This window comes from Corythoichthys intestinalis, chromosome 2, assembly GCF_030265065.1.
Source record: "Corythoichthys intestinalis isolate RoL2023-P3 chromosome 2, ASM3026506v1, whole genome shotgun sequence".
Classification (NCBI taxonomy): domain Eukaryota; kingdom Metazoa; phylum Chordata; class Actinopteri; order Syngnathiformes; family Syngnathidae; genus Corythoichthys; species Corythoichthys intestinalis.
Window position 1 is genome coordinate 70,168,189 of NC_080396.1, and position 17,423 is coordinate 70,185,611.

The window sequence follows — 17,423 nt, forward strand, 5'->3', positions numbered from 1 at the left end:
AAAGTCTGATCCAAACTATTGTAATGCCCCGGATATGGGGAAGAAGGAGAGAAGTCTGTATTGGCTTACCCACTTTATTGTGGTAACAATAATAAAGAAAAACGATAACAAAATACCAGCGGGCTGCCACGACATGCGACCTCTATCTCTCGCTATCTCACTCGTTCTCCCAATCTTCCTACTCGTTCCCCTTGCGTCACAGCTCCCCAGGCCGATTGTCAAATGAGTTAAGGTGGCCCCGCATAGTTACGAACATTACAATACACAATGAATAGGTTTCCGCTGAACTCTTCACACTCGGCTGCTGCTAGTTTGAAACAGCCTTAAAAAAATTAAATGAATAAATAAAATGCATCTCATTTGCAAGGCGTGGCGGCTTTTATTTTGGTGTGGCGGTGCGCCACAATCTGTTAAATGTAGGGGAATCCCTGCATTTCATTGTAGATTTTGGCTTTATGTTTTTGATCATTGTCCTGTTGGAAGATAAATCTCCGTCCCAGTCTCGGGTCTTGTGCAGATACCAACAGGTTTTCTTCCAGAATGTTCCTGTATTTGGCTGCATCCATCTTCCCGTCAATTTCAACCATCTTCCCTGTCCCTGCTGAAGAAAAGCAGGCCCAAACCATGATGCTGCCACCACCATGTTTGACAGTGGGGATGGTGTGTTCAGGGTGATGAGCTGTGTTGCTTTTACGCCAAACATATCGTTTTGCATTGTGGCCAAAAAGTTCAATTTTGGTTTCATCTGACCAGAGCACCTTCTTCCACATGTTTGGTGTGTCTCCCAGGTGGCTTGTGGCAAACTTTAAACGAGACTTTTTATGGATATCTTTGAGAAATGGCTTTCTTCTTGCCACTCTTCCATAAAGGCCAGATTTGTGCAGTGTACGACTGATTGTTGTCCTATGGACAGACTCTCCCACCTCAGCTGTAGATCTCTGCAGTTCATCCAGAGTGATCATGGGCCTCTTGGCTGCATCTCTGATCAGTTTTCTCCTTGTTTGAGAAGAAAGTTTGGAAGGACGGCCGGGTCTTGGTAGATTTGCAGTGGTCTGATGCTCCTTCCATTTCAATACGATGGCTTGCACAGTGCTCCTTGAGATGTTTAAAGCTTGGGAAATCTTTTTGTATCCAAATCAGGCTTTAAACGTCTCCACAACAGTATCTCGGACCTGCCTGGTGTGTTCCTTGGTTTTCATAATGCTCTCTGCACTTTAAACAGAACCCTGAGACTATCACAGAGCAGGTGCATTTATACGGAGACTTGATTACACACAGGTGGATTCTATTTATCATCATCGGTCATTTAGGACAACATTGGATCATTCAGAGATCCTCACTGAACTTCTGGAGTGAGTTTGCTGCACTGAAAATAAGGTGGCCGAATAATATTGCACGCCCCACTTTTCAGTTTTTATTTGTTAAAAAAGTTTAAATTATCCAATAAATGTTGTTCCACTTCACGATTGTGTCCCACTTGTTGTTGATTCGTGACAAAAAAATTAAATTTCATATCTTTATGTTTAAAGCCTGAAATGTGGCGAAAGGTTGCAAGATTCAAGGGGGCCGAATACTTTTGCAAGGCACTGTAATAGCGTTAAATATTATAATGTGACACATTTATTGATAAATTAATTGCCGCCGTTATCGGGATATATTTGACAACCCTACATTAAGCCTAAACTAAAGACTCTGGATGAGTGTAACATATTATGTCTGTAACGTTAAATACAAGTAGAAAATGATTTAATTAAAATATATATATTTTAAAAAAGCATGGCCGATATTTTTTTGCCGATTCCGACACTTTGAAAATGACGTGATCGGACCCGATCGATCGGCATCCCGATCCTCTAGTAGTAAGCATGCCTTTTAGCAGTGTTTGGTCGTGTCACTCATCTGACATGCTGCGCCTCCCCCCGAACCCCTGGCCCACACGCAGGCCTAAGCGTGTGCCCATTCCAGGCTCCTTCTGTGGTACTTGGTAAATTTTGTTTTCTTATCTTGGCTATGCCATGTTGCTTTAGCCTTTAAAGGTCTGTGCTGAGAGATCATCACACACTAAACTAGCTTGTAGCGGTAGCATAGCGTTTGTTCTGGCATTAGCATTTAGCGCGATGATTTGGTGAGTGTCTTTTTAAACTCTTGCAAAACTTTAAATACAGTTCGTGGCATCCAGGTGAGTTCAATTATTTACAAATAATGTGCTGTTTTTCTGCTGAGTGTGTATTATCATAAAAATGTTGACGTCATTGTAGACTCTACAATAATGTTCTCATCTGTCACTGTTCATCCGAAATTCTTGGAAACATATTATTGTATGTATTTATTTACCCACGGACTAAAACTTTTGAAGTTTCTAGACGAAAACATTTTAGATTTGTCAACTTAAACTAGACGAAAACAAACATATTTTGAATTAAAAGTAAAATATGACTAAGAATAAAATGTATTTTCGTCCAAAAAAGACGAAGACGAAAATAAAAGAGCTGCCAAAAAACAACATTGGTGAGTGTGCAGCAGTGACGTGCGGTGAGGTTCGTGGTTGGTGAGGCACTGACTCCTTAAGTGTCAGATTTACAAATATATAACCAAAAAGGGTAGCTTATTCAGTTAACTACTGGTTATTTCATATCTCATCAGCATTCTTCACAAAACACACACACACGGTACATATTACAGATACGTAAAGGTAGAAAATAACGTGCATTTGCGCTACACTCTCCATGTGTTGGAATTTCCATCGCAAGTCTTTAGTTCATACAACATAAATGAGTACAGAGTGGTGTACAAAACCACAGATTTCAATTTTGACCTTTTGTGAAATATTCAGTTGTTTTTAAAACTTGAATCTGATACGTAAATCAATTTAATACAGATTGCTCAACAAAAAGCATGAAAAGAAAAAGTATATTTTATTTAAGGCCAAAATTTAGTTTTAAAATATTAAGATTAAAATGAAAACTGTGGTCTTACCTTTATTTGTAGATGAAGTCCATGCGCCTGCCCTTCGCCACAAAAACCTCAGTTACTTTGTTGTAAAAGTCCTCCTTATTTTCCTTTAGTTTTAAAAGTCTCTCCGCCTCAATGGAGATGATCGCCAGGGAGGAAAGTTGTCCTGAATCGGTCCTATTCTGACTGTATCACATCACCGATTGCTACAATTAGATCGTTCTGTATTCTATTTGACAAGCCAGAAAACACAGTGGATGTGTCCAAATGTCTAGCTAACCTCTCATCTTTCTCAGCAAAAGCGTATAAAAGTTCGACATAATTGCCACGATTAGTAGAGCTTGCCCTCTCATCGTTACCACGAAATGCTAACTCCTGCTTAGCTAAGAAGCAGGTTGCATTAATGAGGTCTTTCAAAATCTCGCGGTTCTCCTTTACCTTAGCGTTGTGGGTGCTAACGTTGAGCCGCCGCTGTTCGTTCAAAGCCAAATCGATCCTTGAGTTCCAAAAAATTTTAAAGCAGTCTGGCTTTGAATGTGAGTGTACGATCTCTCATGTTTGCTGAGACTTCGTGGTAAATTTTTCATGTCACAATATCCCGTGTTAGTCCAGACATTGGCACAAGTTGAGAACAAAAGGCATGGGAAGCAGTAAAGGCAGTTTTTCGAAGGACAGCCACACAGCCAGTAGTTTTTCTTCGGGTGTACCACTCCGTTTGAAAAGAGCAAGTTATCTTAGACTGTCCCGTAGTTTGAAGCAAACCTTTTAGCTCCGGCGTTGGTCTTCCTCTGTTAATCAGGTCCACTTTTGACTGAAAGTCCAGTTTTGAGAATTTTTTAAGTTTGGATATATAATCCTCTTCCATTTTGGGAGTCCGATGTCGACGTAGTAAACAATACAAAACGGCTCGCCGCAGTGCACTTGATTCGCCTGGCGCCATTACCTGTTGGCTCACGTTCGCCCCCTTTCTGTGCGGCAGCGTACTATCTGCCGCAACCTGTGCCTTTTCACTGCGGTTTTATTTCCCATCAGCAAAACTAAATATGTCGCTAACAAACATTAAACTTTAAGGGTTAAAGACATTAGCCAGACTGTGGAAAATCAGGTCAAATAAACGTATCTGGAAACATTATAATGGCGACATGCAGATGTACGGCAACCAGCATGCTCCAATTCCATGTATCAACCCAGTGTGTTATGGATTGCGCAATCAGAGGTGAGGCTTTACTCGTTGCTGCCGCACCTCTCGTTTCATTTCGTTATTTGAACAGGAAATGGGCAAATTCAGCGATTTTGTCTATAAAAAATGTTTGAAATGAGTCATACATTAAGAGCAATGGACAAATATTAATATAAATTTGATGCTATAACTATTTTTTTGTCATGATGACAGGTGAGGCTCTGCCTCACCTGCCTCCCCTGACCGCACGTCACTGGTGTGCAGTAATTTAATACTAAAAGAAAAAAATGTATATATATTTTTTTTGTGTGTAGTATCGGCACCGGCCGATACCACACAGTATCAGAATCGGCAAGGACGTAGGTTTGCATAGGGACGGTAGGGACATAACCAACTTTTCAGGATGCTAAAATTGTCCCCACCAAGTTTTAAGAAACCTCATTTCATTATATAAAGAATTCAGATACAGTGCCCTCCATAATTATTGGCACCCCTGAAAAAGATGTGTTTTTTAGCTTCTAATATTTTTTTTATTATTCAAATAATAAGAAAAGAATATACAGTATCGTGAAGTGGAACAACATTTATTGGATAATTTAAACTTTTTTAACAAATAAAAAACTGAAAAGTGGGGCGTGCAATATTATTCGGCCCCCTTGTGTTAATACTTTGTAGTGCCACCTTTTGCTCCAATTACAGCTGCAAGTCGCTTGGGGTATGTTTGTATCAGTTTTGCACATCGAGAGACTGACATTCTTGCCCATTCTTCCTTGCAAAACAGCTCGAGCTCAGTGAGGTTGGATGGAGAGTGTTTGTGAACAGCAGTCTTCAGCTCTTTCCACAGATTCTCGATTGGATTCAGGTCTGGACTTTGACTTGGCCATTCTAACACCTGGATACGTTTATTTTTGAACCATTCCATTGTAGATTTGGCTTTATGTTTTGGATCATTGTCCTGTTGGAAGATAAATCTCCGTCCCAGTCTCAGGTCTTGTGCAGATACCAACAGGTTTTCTTCCAGAATGTTCCTGTATTTGGCTGCATCCATCTTCCCGTCAATTTTAACCATCTTCCATGTCCCTGCTGAAGAAAAGCAGGCCCAAACCATGATGCTGCCACCACCATGTTTGACAGTGGGGATGGTGTGTTCAGGGTGATGAGCTGTGTTGCTTTTACGCCAAACATATCGTTTTGCATTTTGGCCAAAAAGTTCAATTCAGTTCAAAAAAATTAAATTTCATATCTTTATGTTTGAAGCCTGAAATGTGGTGAAAGGTTGCAAGATTCAAGGGGGCCGAATACTTTTGCAAGGCACTGTATATATGTATATATGTATTTATGTATATATATATAAAATAAGAAAAATCCAACCTTCAATACAAGTGCATTCATTCAGTGGGGAAAAAATCCCACATAAAGAAAAAAAAAATTGACATCAAATAATATGTGTCACAATTATTAGCACCCCTGGTGTTAATACTTTGTACAACCCCCTTTTGCCAACAAACAAGGTCTGGGGACTGACTGAGATGGCCATGGGAGGAGCTTGATTTTGTGTCTGGTTTTTGTGTCTCACACAAAAATACACACGGTTCCAGGCTTCAACTGGGACTGTGTGCTTTGGTCAGATGAGACCAAGATTGAGCTTTTTGGTAACAAACACTCTAAGTTGGTCTGGCGTGCCACGAAAGATGCGCATACTGAAAAGCACCTCATACCTACTGTGAAGTATAGGGGTTGGTCAGTGATGCTGTGGGGCTGTTTTGCTTCCAAAGGCCCTGGGAAACTTGTTAGGGTGCATGGCATCATGAATGCTTTGAAATACCAGGACATTTTAAATCAAAATCTGTTGCCCTCTCCCCGAAAGCTGAAGATGGGTCGTCACTGGGTCTTTCAGCAAGACAATGACCCTAAACATATGGCCAAATCTACACAGAAATGGTTCACCAGACATAAAATCAAGCTTTTCCAATGGCCATCTCAGTTCCCAGACCTTGTTTTGTTGGCAAAAGGGGGTTGTACAAAGTATTAACACCAGGGGTGCTAATAATCGTGACACACATTATTTGATGTGAAATAATTTTTTCTTTATGTGGGATTTTTTTAGCCACTGAATGAATGCACTTGTATTGAAGGTTGGATTTTTCTCTTTTTTTCCATTAAGGCCCCATATTATTTGAATTTAAAAAATATATTATAAGCTAAAAAACACATCTTTTTCAGGGGTGCCAATAATTATGGAGGGCACTGTATATAGGCCATTTAGATTGTCTTACAAAATGTTGTACAGATAGAACAGACCCTACCATTGTTAAGTGAATTATTTTCATTATGTTCAGACTGACATCTATCCCTTTTCACTTGCTGAATGTGCCGGTCCATTTTTTCCCCCCTCAAACAAACGTTTGGTTGGCTGATGACTTGAAGCACCCCGTCCCGCGACAAAGACACACACAGACATACTCCAAAACCCCAACAGCTACATGGTGACAACATGCCGCCTCCTCCGCCCCCTTCAGAGAAGAGGCATATTCGAAGTTTTTTTTTCGTCCAGCAGCAGCCACTGTAGGTCATGTAAAATGACGTCAATGTTGTGGAGGTGGGGGAAACACCACTAATTTTGTTACTGAAAGTCCGACCTGCATCAGAGTTAGCATAACATTAAACTTGCTAACCGTCAAAACTACTACGGTCAGGCCAGCCTCCACAAGGAACAACGAAGTCAAGCTAGTCGTCCCCTATTTGGATCATTGTTTGCGTTATGTGCATGTCGGTAATATCGTCCCTACCAATGTTGAGACCAAACCTACGCCCTTGAGAATCGGCATCCGAATCCACACTGGTTAGTTAGAAGTGCCACACTGTTTAGCCAGCTGTTACTGCTGACCAAGAGGGCAAACTTACTTAGAGTATGTAAATAAGGAATTGTCTTTCGTTGTTGTTGTTGTTTTCATTTGACGAACTCATAGCATTTAGAGGGTACTCCAGATTTGTTTTAATTTAAAAAAAATAAATAATAAAAAATGTACTGTATATAGATCTCCTAGCATTCTTTTCTCTGTTTCATTAGATTTGGTCTCAGGACGAGTCAATTTATGAAAAACGGCATGTGTTAGTGTTTTGTATGCGGATTATTTAAAAATGTGAAGGGTGCGACGTAAAATGTTGTCCAATTCTGGAACTTCCCGCCTGCGAAGGCAAAAATGACTACTGTTTCCATAGGAGGCTTCGTCTCTGCTGCCTTTCTGTCCTCCCGCCACTCAGCCGTGAGTGAGGCCGTCGCCACACACAGGCACACATGGGAACGGAAAACAAAGTGGAAACCAACGGCGGGACGCGTGCAACCGCAAATATTGTTTTGTAACCATGTTCAAATTAGCTAGCGCCTGCTTGTCTCTCGCTTGGCTAAGCGGCGAGGGAGCGGAACAGCTTGGAGGGAACGCTCGCATGAAGGGACAAGGGGATGTGATAGTTGGGTTGGGAGCTCTGTGTGTGTGTGTGTGTGTGTGTGTGTGTGTGTGTGTGTGTGTGTGTGGTAGGGGAGGGGGTGAAAAGCATTCATCGATCGCCTTTGCCGCTGAAATGTTAATGCTAATCGTATAACCGCTCTCTCCGGCGGCGCCTTGCACTCCTGTGGCAGCTCCAATTAATCTCGGGTGAGGGCTGTGGCGCGTGACCCCAGGGCGGCGAGCCGGGGGCCCCGCTAGCCGCTTCTTATGTAATTACACCGCCCAGTGTGTAATCACCTGGTTTAATCCCTCGGGGCAAGCAATTAGCCTCGCGACGCGCCGCTCGGCGAGGCCACGCCGCGCCTCACGCAAAAACCGCCATCGACCCCCTCCCGCCCGACTCTCCCCCGCACGCCCAAACTGCCTCAACCGCCGCCTCTCAGATGTTCCCCTTTTCTTTCTTGCGTCTCTTCGCGCCGCCCACCGTTGCCTAGCGTTAGGCCACAGATGAATAACGGTCAATTAAAGCTGCATGACTGGGGCTGCCAGGCGTCTGCGCCACCATAATTAGGCCTAATCACGGAGAGCGAGGGAGAGAAGGCGGGAAATAAAGGAGTGCTCCTGACACTCCCCTCCATCTCTCATATTTTCGCTCCCTCTTTTTTTTTTTTTTTTTTTTTTAGAAACTGTGGCCTTTCTATGTATTCTTATTGCAGAAGTGTAAGGTGGACTCATCATAACGCATAGCTCCACGGCTAGCCTCCGTGTGTGTGCGGGTGTGTGCGTGTGTTCGTCTCGCTGTGCCGCCAGTGAGGCCAAAGGCTTCTGGGAAATTCACTCGTGTGTGACGACCTGTCAGAGTGGCGACAGCGTTCCTGTCCTGAAGCAGCCCAGGCGAGGTGTGTGCGTAAGTGTGTTTTGTGAGGGTGTGTGTGTGTGACAGGACTGCCCTTAATGACGGGAGCGTGGGGGGATTAGGAGCGCCGCGCGGCCGCCTTCGGCTCCTTCTCCGCAGGAACACATTTACACAGGAAGCTCATTAAAATGGATGAGGCTCCCTCCTCGCTCGCTCGCTCGCCCTCCCTCCCTTCCCTTATCTCACATTCTCTCCATCGCCTCACTCCCTATCTTGCTTCATCTCTCTCTCTCCGTCACATCGTCCTCTCGCCTTCGCCGCCTTTTCGCTTTTTTCGTTCTTGCTTGCCGCTCTTCATCCCCATTTTAAGCCCCTATGTTTTCGACGTCCTTCCTCTCTTTATTTTTCTCCATCCCTCCCTATTTGCCTGGCAGATGCTCGGTGAGCTTAGCGCCATTTAAGGCCAGACAAATGGAGCGCCAGGCTCTAAGCCCATTGAGCGGCCCTAATGATTTGTTTTTAACAATGGGCCCTAATGGGCCCAAGATAATCAATGATGAGGGGTCGAAGGAAAGGTGAGCCATACAGAGAGTTAGGGAGGGAGCGAGCCGCCTGGACTCGCTTCCTTAGCCACGGCTTTTCATTCCACCAATTATCTCTATTTTAATTCTCTCTTCACTTATTCCACTTTGGGATCGCTCTAAAAATGGATTCCCGTTCTTCCTTTGTGCTGGTTTAATACAGTCCAGCCAGTTATGACTCCCGTGTATGCTAGATGGGATTCTGCGAAAGGTTTCATAAATTCATTCTTAACTCATTGGCCTTTGACGGTGATAGACATCCACTTCCAGTTCGAATGGATTAGACGTATGCTAATAACAAACTTCTGCAACTTCTAAATTTACAGAGCAGAAGGATGAAAAAAGCCACATGGTTGGATGTCTATCATCATCAATGACACTGAAAGAGTTAAAGGCTTATCCTAATGGTTGGAACTCAAAGCTGTACACCGGTAGTTCCCACGGGAAACTCAATTCTATACGATAGAAAAGAAATAGCATACTTTCTCATATAGTGGAAACGAAAGGCGCACCGATGGATCGGTTGGTCGATTTCATATATTTTGGGGTATCAGCGATCGGTCCATCACTAAAAATATAACTGATCTTATACAGCGATTGTGTCTAGAGTAGGGCTGGTCGATATGGCCTTAAGTACGTATCACGGTAATTTTTTTTTTTTTCTTCATATTATTTTTTTTTAAACATTTAAGATTTTATGATGGCAGTAATGACACAGAATAAAGCAAGCACATACAGAAAAATAGCTGTGGCCATTAAACAGTCATATTATAGGTTACTGTTGGATTATACTTTATGCTGAATGTTTTACTATCATAAAAGCTATCAGAGAAATCACACACATACATAGATACAAAACAACGCGACATACCGATTGCTAGCTGCAGTCCGCGCACAATCCACTCATTGAGTTTAGCCGTTAAGACAAGGTTAGAGATGCTGTCCCAGGTGGAGATAGCACAACACCGTGAGCGTTTATACTCGAAATGCCTGTGGCATGGCTACCAGTAGTTTCACTATCATCCGAATCCATCACGCTCACTTGTAGCGTTAGCCACTAGTGTTAGCATACCAGGCTTCTGTTTGTTTGATTTCCTGGTAACCACATGACTTCACACGTAAGCACGCTGACTGTTTTCTTAAAGGGGAATGAATATATCCAAACAACACAGAGTCAAAGCGGGCTGAACAGACTTCATTTTTCCGTTTCATTAAAATACCGAATTTACAGACATGGTCAAAATTACCTCGGTCATCGTAAACCATCTCGATAACGGTACATTTTCGGTCAACCGCCCAGCTCTAGTCTAGAGTCAGTTAGCCTCATTTGCATGCTAGCATTTGGCTGTGGGCATTAGGGGTCATTAAGAAGTCCACTTGTTTGGTATTTTCATACTTTCGTGGCCTCATTACTCTTGTCTTTCCTTTATGAGGGAATTCAGTCAGATAATACCTCTTTAGTGAAAGCTCGCATTTGGCTTATAAACAAACTGTTTCAGCATTGAAAGGAATGCAGATGCAAAAAAAGAAAGACATAGACACCTTAATTTAGTAGTTTTGTAGAAAATGAATTTATCAATTTCCTTAAACCTTATGATTTTCTTTTGTAAAGCAAAACATTTTAATTATAAATTACTACTATTGTTGCATGTGGAGTTTAAAAAACTACTTTTTCCACAGGATTAACCAAATTTTTAAACGTGCAGCCTATTAAAGAAAAATTGGGATCGGCAAAATCGAGATCCAAGGTCAGACTTTTCAAAATTCGACAATCAGCCAGAAAATTGTGATCGGTGCACCCCTAGTAGCCATGGATTTTTATTACATTAACTACAGGAGAGCCCATATTTTAAGGAGTTTTATTGTACAAAAAATTCTACAAATGTATTTTCTACAGACATTTTTTTCACTGGATGCAATTTTTGAGTACAGGTGAAATTCTTATCCCGAGTAAATAAATGGTCGCATTGTGCACTTACTGATGCAGTTTATTTTTCGCTTTCTTGCTTGATTCTCTCATTTTGCTAAAAGATACAATTAATACCAAGTACCCTTGAGCATATTTTCTCGCTCAACCCTCTCCATTATATTCCCTTTTAGTGTGCAGCTCATGAAGAGGTAAAGGAGGAGGCAGGTGAGAGTTTTTTAGGGGTGTGAGATGAGGCCCATTTAACCCTTCCCTGTGTGCTAATTACGCTGGCGACACACAGCAGCGGCTCAGTGACCACAATTGCACTTCACACAAACACAGTCTTGCACGCACCCACCCGCAACTTAACCCTTTGTAGCGCACAACTTAACCCATTACTAGTATATGGCGCTAAACTAAGACAGCGTTACATGTCCAATACATTTTTACTAGCATGGTTGGCGGCGATCACTCGTCATGTGCGCTATAAGATGAGCATTCACTGCCAGTCCATGCAGTTCAAATGAAATGGATGTCTGTCATTGTCAATGGCAGGCAATGAGTTAAATACTACAAAATTAAAAACCAAATAAATAAATAAAAATCATAAAAACATATATTACAGGTAAACCCCGGGTTACGAACGAACGACGTAACCTGAACTTCCACGTAAATCGAAATTAACCCTTTAAGTATCCCAGAATACCCATCCAAAAAGTCCAAAAGTACCGGTATTGTATTTTGTTTAATGATGGACGATATACTGCCCTTTGGTGGCAGTGTTGGGTATGACAGACGCAGACACGTCTGACATAGCTAAAGGATAGCTGCGTTGTGGTTTGGCCCACATAAGGCTGTAAGTTGTTTCAGCTAATATGTATGTAATATATGTTTGTGTATGCATTTGTAATTAGGTTTACAGCTACAGTTTGTGGAAATACATGTGAGTGAGTTTACTATGAGAATTGTAAATACGCTAGCATTCGTAGGATTTAAGGGTGCGGATCTATGTTAGGCAAATTAGGCTAACTCATTCTACTAAATTTCCATACTGATCAGACTAGATGTACTTTTTATCACCAATTGTTTTGTGTCAAGTGTTTTATTTTTAAAATGCTTGTCATTCTGAAAATAAGTGTACACATATGTGTTACAGCTTTACAAATTGTCAAAAGTCAAGGAAGTCAAAAGCTTCAAAAAGCACAATTACTTTATTTGCTGTCTGTAAAGCTGAACAATCTCACGTTTAGTGAGGACAGAACATGTCACATTAATGATGTAAAGGGAAAAAAAAAAAAAAAAAAAAGATAATGTGAGGTACCATAATGTACTTTTTATGTGACTAAAAAATGGCTGGAGACAAAATCACAGACGAGACAAAGTCGAAATCACATGAATCGAGTGTGTCGTAATCCAGGGACTACCTGTATTATTATTCACTTTAAAAATATGTCCAAAAAAAGACTGATTAAAAATGGGAAGAAAAAAAAAACTAAAATTCTACATACAGTATAATATAATTTTGGGTGATGTAGGCCAATCTTGTATCCCCAACGTTAATATTGTGGTATACATGACCCGTAATGTGATGTTCACATAGGTGGACGCCGGGTCTTTATATTTTCTTATTAATTGTCAAAAATAACAACGAGGTGGGGGGGGGGGGGGGGGTGGCTGTAAAAAATGATAACATGATTAAAAAAATTTTTTTTTTTTTAATTTATTGAGACAGTAACTTGACACACTGGGTGAGTGGCTAGCACATCCACCTCATACAGTAGTTCTGAGATCAAGAGTTCAGTCCCAGGCACCGGCTTTCCTGTGTGCAGTTTTCTCCCAGTACTCTGGTATCCTTCCACATCACCAAAACATGCATGGTAGGCTGATTAAACACTCAAAATTGTCCCTAGGTGATTGGTTGTGCCCTGCGACTGGTTCAGTACTTCGCGTATTGCCCATAGTTAGCCGGCATAGGCTCCAGCACCCTGACTGAAATCGGTTGAGTTAAACTCACTCAAACAAAGCCAAATTCAATCCACATACTGTATGTGCAGGCAAAAATGCGGCTTGAAAAATGGAGTGCACACACGTGCACGATGCACAACCCCCAACTCAGCACCAGGAGGCTGCTCCGCTTCCTGCTTATATCCCCTCCCCTACCCCTCACAACCCCCTCTCGCACAAACACCCCCCTCCTCTTGCTTCATACCTCCCTCCCTCCCCGCTGCCGCACCGCCGGCCCATTATCGATCCCCCGCCTCTCCCCGCGCCACATAAATAATCGACAAGCAATTATCCGCCCACTCCCGCTGCCCCCGGCTTTGTTTGGAGGCACAGGGGCCAGCGCTGGGGGTTGAGAAGGAGGGCCGTCGAGCCCGGTACGCAGCCGTGCGTCTCCGCAGTGGTTGGCAAGAGGTTACACACATGCGCACAAACACATCCAAATATTTGATCAAATCTGGTTACCGAGCGACCTACTTTGATGCATCACAATGCATGGGCCTCTTGTTTGAAGGATGTCAGTGTCAGGCTTTATTAACGAGTCATGCTAGAACTACAAACTAACTCGGGGACAACAAGTATTTGCAAGAGATTCCTCACCTGTCAGTGTAATGTGCATCCCGGTGCTGCGGTAGGCCCTGCTTCCGTCTCTGGCTGGATGAGGAGGAGCTGCCTCCCGTGGGCAGGTGCGCTTCTAAGGCCGCCGGATTCCTCACCGCCGCAGCCAACGCTTCCTGCTGAGCGCGCAGTACGTCTGAATAAAGAACAAAGATGGAAAACAGGGGAAGCGGAACAGGGAGATGGAAGGATGTAGGAAGATTGATAGTTGGAGCAAAGACAGGAAGTGGGGGAAAGAGAGAGGGGGAGATACAAATTTAGCATCCAGTGGCTAATTTCCATGCACGCAGGCAGAAAATCCTCGTAAACATCCATTTAACACGCATGTTGAGTGGGCTGCTCTCATTTCAGGCTAATCTCCATCATTTATGTGCAAGGCACGGACGCACAGCAACTATATGAAACATTTTAGAAGAGTACATCACACAAAAGTTCGGCTTTTGGGCAGGAATTCCCAAACAGTGTTGGATGCACACACACACTTGAGGCTGAATGATTAAAATGGTAGTCTCATAAAATAATTACATTATTTTAAGTTTTGGCCCAAAGATTCACAAGTATGTGATAACTATGATTCATAAATATGCAATGAACATTTGCATTTCCTATATAAAAACACGAATTGCTTTTCAGTTTTTAGCTACTGTCTGCCTTCTAATCCAAAATCAACATAGCTATGCATGTGCCTGATTTAATTTCTGTCATGATTAGTCATTTGTTTTAATGAGCATATTAACATGATTAAACATCGATACAAACAGGCTTTGTTTATACTTTTTAGAAGGTGTGCAGAGGAAAGGGCTTATTTGGAAAGGGGCAATAGGCATAGTAACACGAACCAAGGCTAACATCAGCGCTAGGGGTGACGCTATCGATTATTTTAGTAGTCGATTAATCTATGTACTATTTAGTTCAAATAATTAAGTCATCGGATTAGGAGTCTTTATTGCGTTGCAGAATGAATTTTAGGAGATGTAAAACCAAGGCTTGCTAAGATTGCACTTTCAAAACAGCATTTAATGCAAATACTAAAAAAAATCCCAAGTATTTCTTCAAAATTATGCAGAATTGCACTTTCATTTAACAATAAATTAAAATACCTGAACTTAAAATAAATAAACGAGCATCTAAGTACAACAAAAGAACAATTGGCTATCTTGCATAGCAAAAGTCTGCTAGTTTAAATGCTAAAAATTTTCTGACAATGTGCTTAAAACATCATTAAAACACATAACCCCTCCAAAACAGCTAAATACACTTATAAACCAAATTACAAATGCACAAAAAACATATTAGCTCAAACAAAAACCTACGTTATGTTGGTCTTAACGGTGAGCAGCTGGATTCAGCCATGTTAAATAAGTCATGTCATATTCACTGTTCCCACTAGAGGGCAGTGCACCCACCCAAATGAATAAAACTAAATGCAAACACATTCAAAACAAACCATTACAACGTCACTCTAATAAACAAATATTTGTAGAAGCAAAATTTGAAGTTTTTTTCTAATCGAAGTACTCGAGTTAATCTATTAATCGTTGCAGCACTAATCAGCACCAAAATTTAAACCTTCATTGACAACCCTTTAAAAGTCATACATTATTTACTCAGCAATTTGGATCCAAAATTGACCTTTCAATGAGAACGAAAGTTGAACTCATTTCTTCATTTGTAACTACAAACGGATATGTGCCAAAACCTTAATAGGTATTTTCTTAATGAAGCCCCACTATACAAGAAAGATTTGTGGGGCTCAGTTTAGTTGTTTCTCTTTCATTATGTTGACCATGGCTGCCACAAAAGATTATTTTGATAGTCGATTAATCACCGATTAGTTTTCCACTGAGTCGGCTAATTGGTTTATGTATAAATGACATGTTTAAATACTTTGGGATTAACATTTTAGCTGTAAACAACGATTTGTTGGGAATAATTAGACTGTGAATATTATGTAACTATGTACTAATGATGTAATGATTGTTTTCCAAACTAAAATGCCAATGTTTGTAAATATTACATTTGGATTTATTACAAAGATGATCGATCAAAATATTTATTGTTTTGTTACCATTTGTTCTTTTTTGTAACAGATACATAAATAAAACATTTTAGTATTAGTGCCACAATAACTAATCAATTAACTCGAGTAACTCGATAAGAAAAAAAGCTTCAAATCAAATTTTGCTGACAACACTGTTGTTGTCCAAGATGCCTTCTAGCATGCATTGCGGCACTACAGATGTAAACAACTATCAAAATTTAGGTTCCGTGCCAATTATTTCTTCAGTTACTGTTGAAGTTGCATCATTAATTGCTAGTTATGGTATTTCGTAACACTATTTGACAGTAGCGCCATAAGACTGTAATTAGACAATCATAACTATGACATGACAATGTTATGGGCATTAATGAATGCTTATAACATGTCAATTAGTGTTCCTGGAAAATTATCTCAATTTTGAATGGATGTAAAAGATCTCAGCTGGACATAAATGGAGTTAGTGACATAATTTGCCGGATGACACTTAATGACATATGTCTTAAGCATTCAGTAATGCCCATGATAGCGTCATGTCTAAATTATGACTTCTTATGATGCCGCTGTCAAATAAAATGTTACCTATTAACCTCAATAAATCAACAAATAAGCTGCACTGGACTATAAGCCGCAGGATTCAAAATGAGTGGAAAAAAGTAGCAGCTTATAGTCTAAAAATTACGATAATCAACTATCAAAATTGTTGCCGATAAACAATTAGTTGTCGATTAGATTAATCGTGGGAGCTCTACAAACAGCAAACAAACGAAAAAGGAAAAGGGATCCACTATACAATTACTTAATGACTGTGCATTCCTATCAACAAATGTGATACTTATTCATTGGCTGCGTAGTGATTCACATAGCTGACTTCTGGGTGCCTGTTGCGGGGCTGATTCTAATTCAAAGCAGTGGTTACAAACTCAGTACGTGCGCACTGGTGATTTTTGTATGCGTACTGGTGATTTCAGCCCCCTGCCTTGATCCTGAACAAGAAATTGGACGGATGGATGGGATGATTTTGTACAGTGCTGATGAAGGAGCTCTGGTGTGGCTCTCCAACTCAGCTCCACAACCAACTATGCTTGTGCCTCCTGCCTCGCGTCTCACGCCGAACCCTGACCTCTGCCGCCAGCTTCGTTCAATCTCCTTCCTCGCCTTTCCCGCCCCAACTTGCCGGCCTCTCGCTCAGACGAGACCTCATCATTATTGGCTAGGCCAGGCCGCACCAGGAGACACGGCGTCTAATGAGAGAAAAATCCATCCTGTTCTCGCTCGAACACTCTTTCTCTCTCTCTCTCTCTGCTCCTCAATCTATCTACCCCCCCTCATTTTTAATTAGACAGATCCCTCAGGTGCCAGCGGGCCATTTCCGCCGCCTGTATGGGCGTTATGTGTGTATCTGGGTGATTTAGGTGCCGCCTTGTTTGTGTATATGTGTGTGTGCGTGTCTGTGTGGGTGCGTGCTGAGCGGGCGCCGGGGTTGGAGGTGGGGTGGGGGTGAAGCGACAGATATTAATGCGGCCTAGCTCCGGTGTATCGATCTGTTTGCTGCGCCAGGCCACAGGGGACTCGGCTGGCGGCAGACAAGGTTGTGTGTATGCGTGTACGCGCGTGCGGGTGTGTGTGGGTGGTGGGTGGGGAGATAAGAGAGGGATCAGAGGGAACCGGAGCCCCAGAGCGCACACACACACAGTCTGTTGTGCACGACACAGGGGTGACACTGTGGAAGCGTTGACCTCTATGAGTTTCCTGTGGTAACGCTGCTCACCACACTGGCTATTTTGGATGAGTGGCTCAGCTAAAGGGATATTATTGTGATTTAATATTGCAGCAATT

The 17,423-nt window shown here is 41.8% G+C and overlaps 1 protein-coding gene across 2 annotated transcripts in view; it reads right to left on the reverse strand.

Moving 5' to 3' along the window:
• samd11 (sterile alpha motif domain containing 11) overlaps positions 1 to 17,423 on the reverse strand; it is a 130,617-nt gene that overhangs the window by 25,316 nt on the left and 87,878 nt on the right. For both annotated transcript variants that reach the window (XM_057826818.1, XM_057826808.1), the window contains exon 7: positions 13,529 to 13,682. In XM_057826818.1, the coding sequence (XP_057682801.1) occupies positions 13,529 to 13,682 (154 nt within the window). The remainder of the gene's footprint in view (positions 1 to 13,528; positions 13,683 to 17,423) is intronic.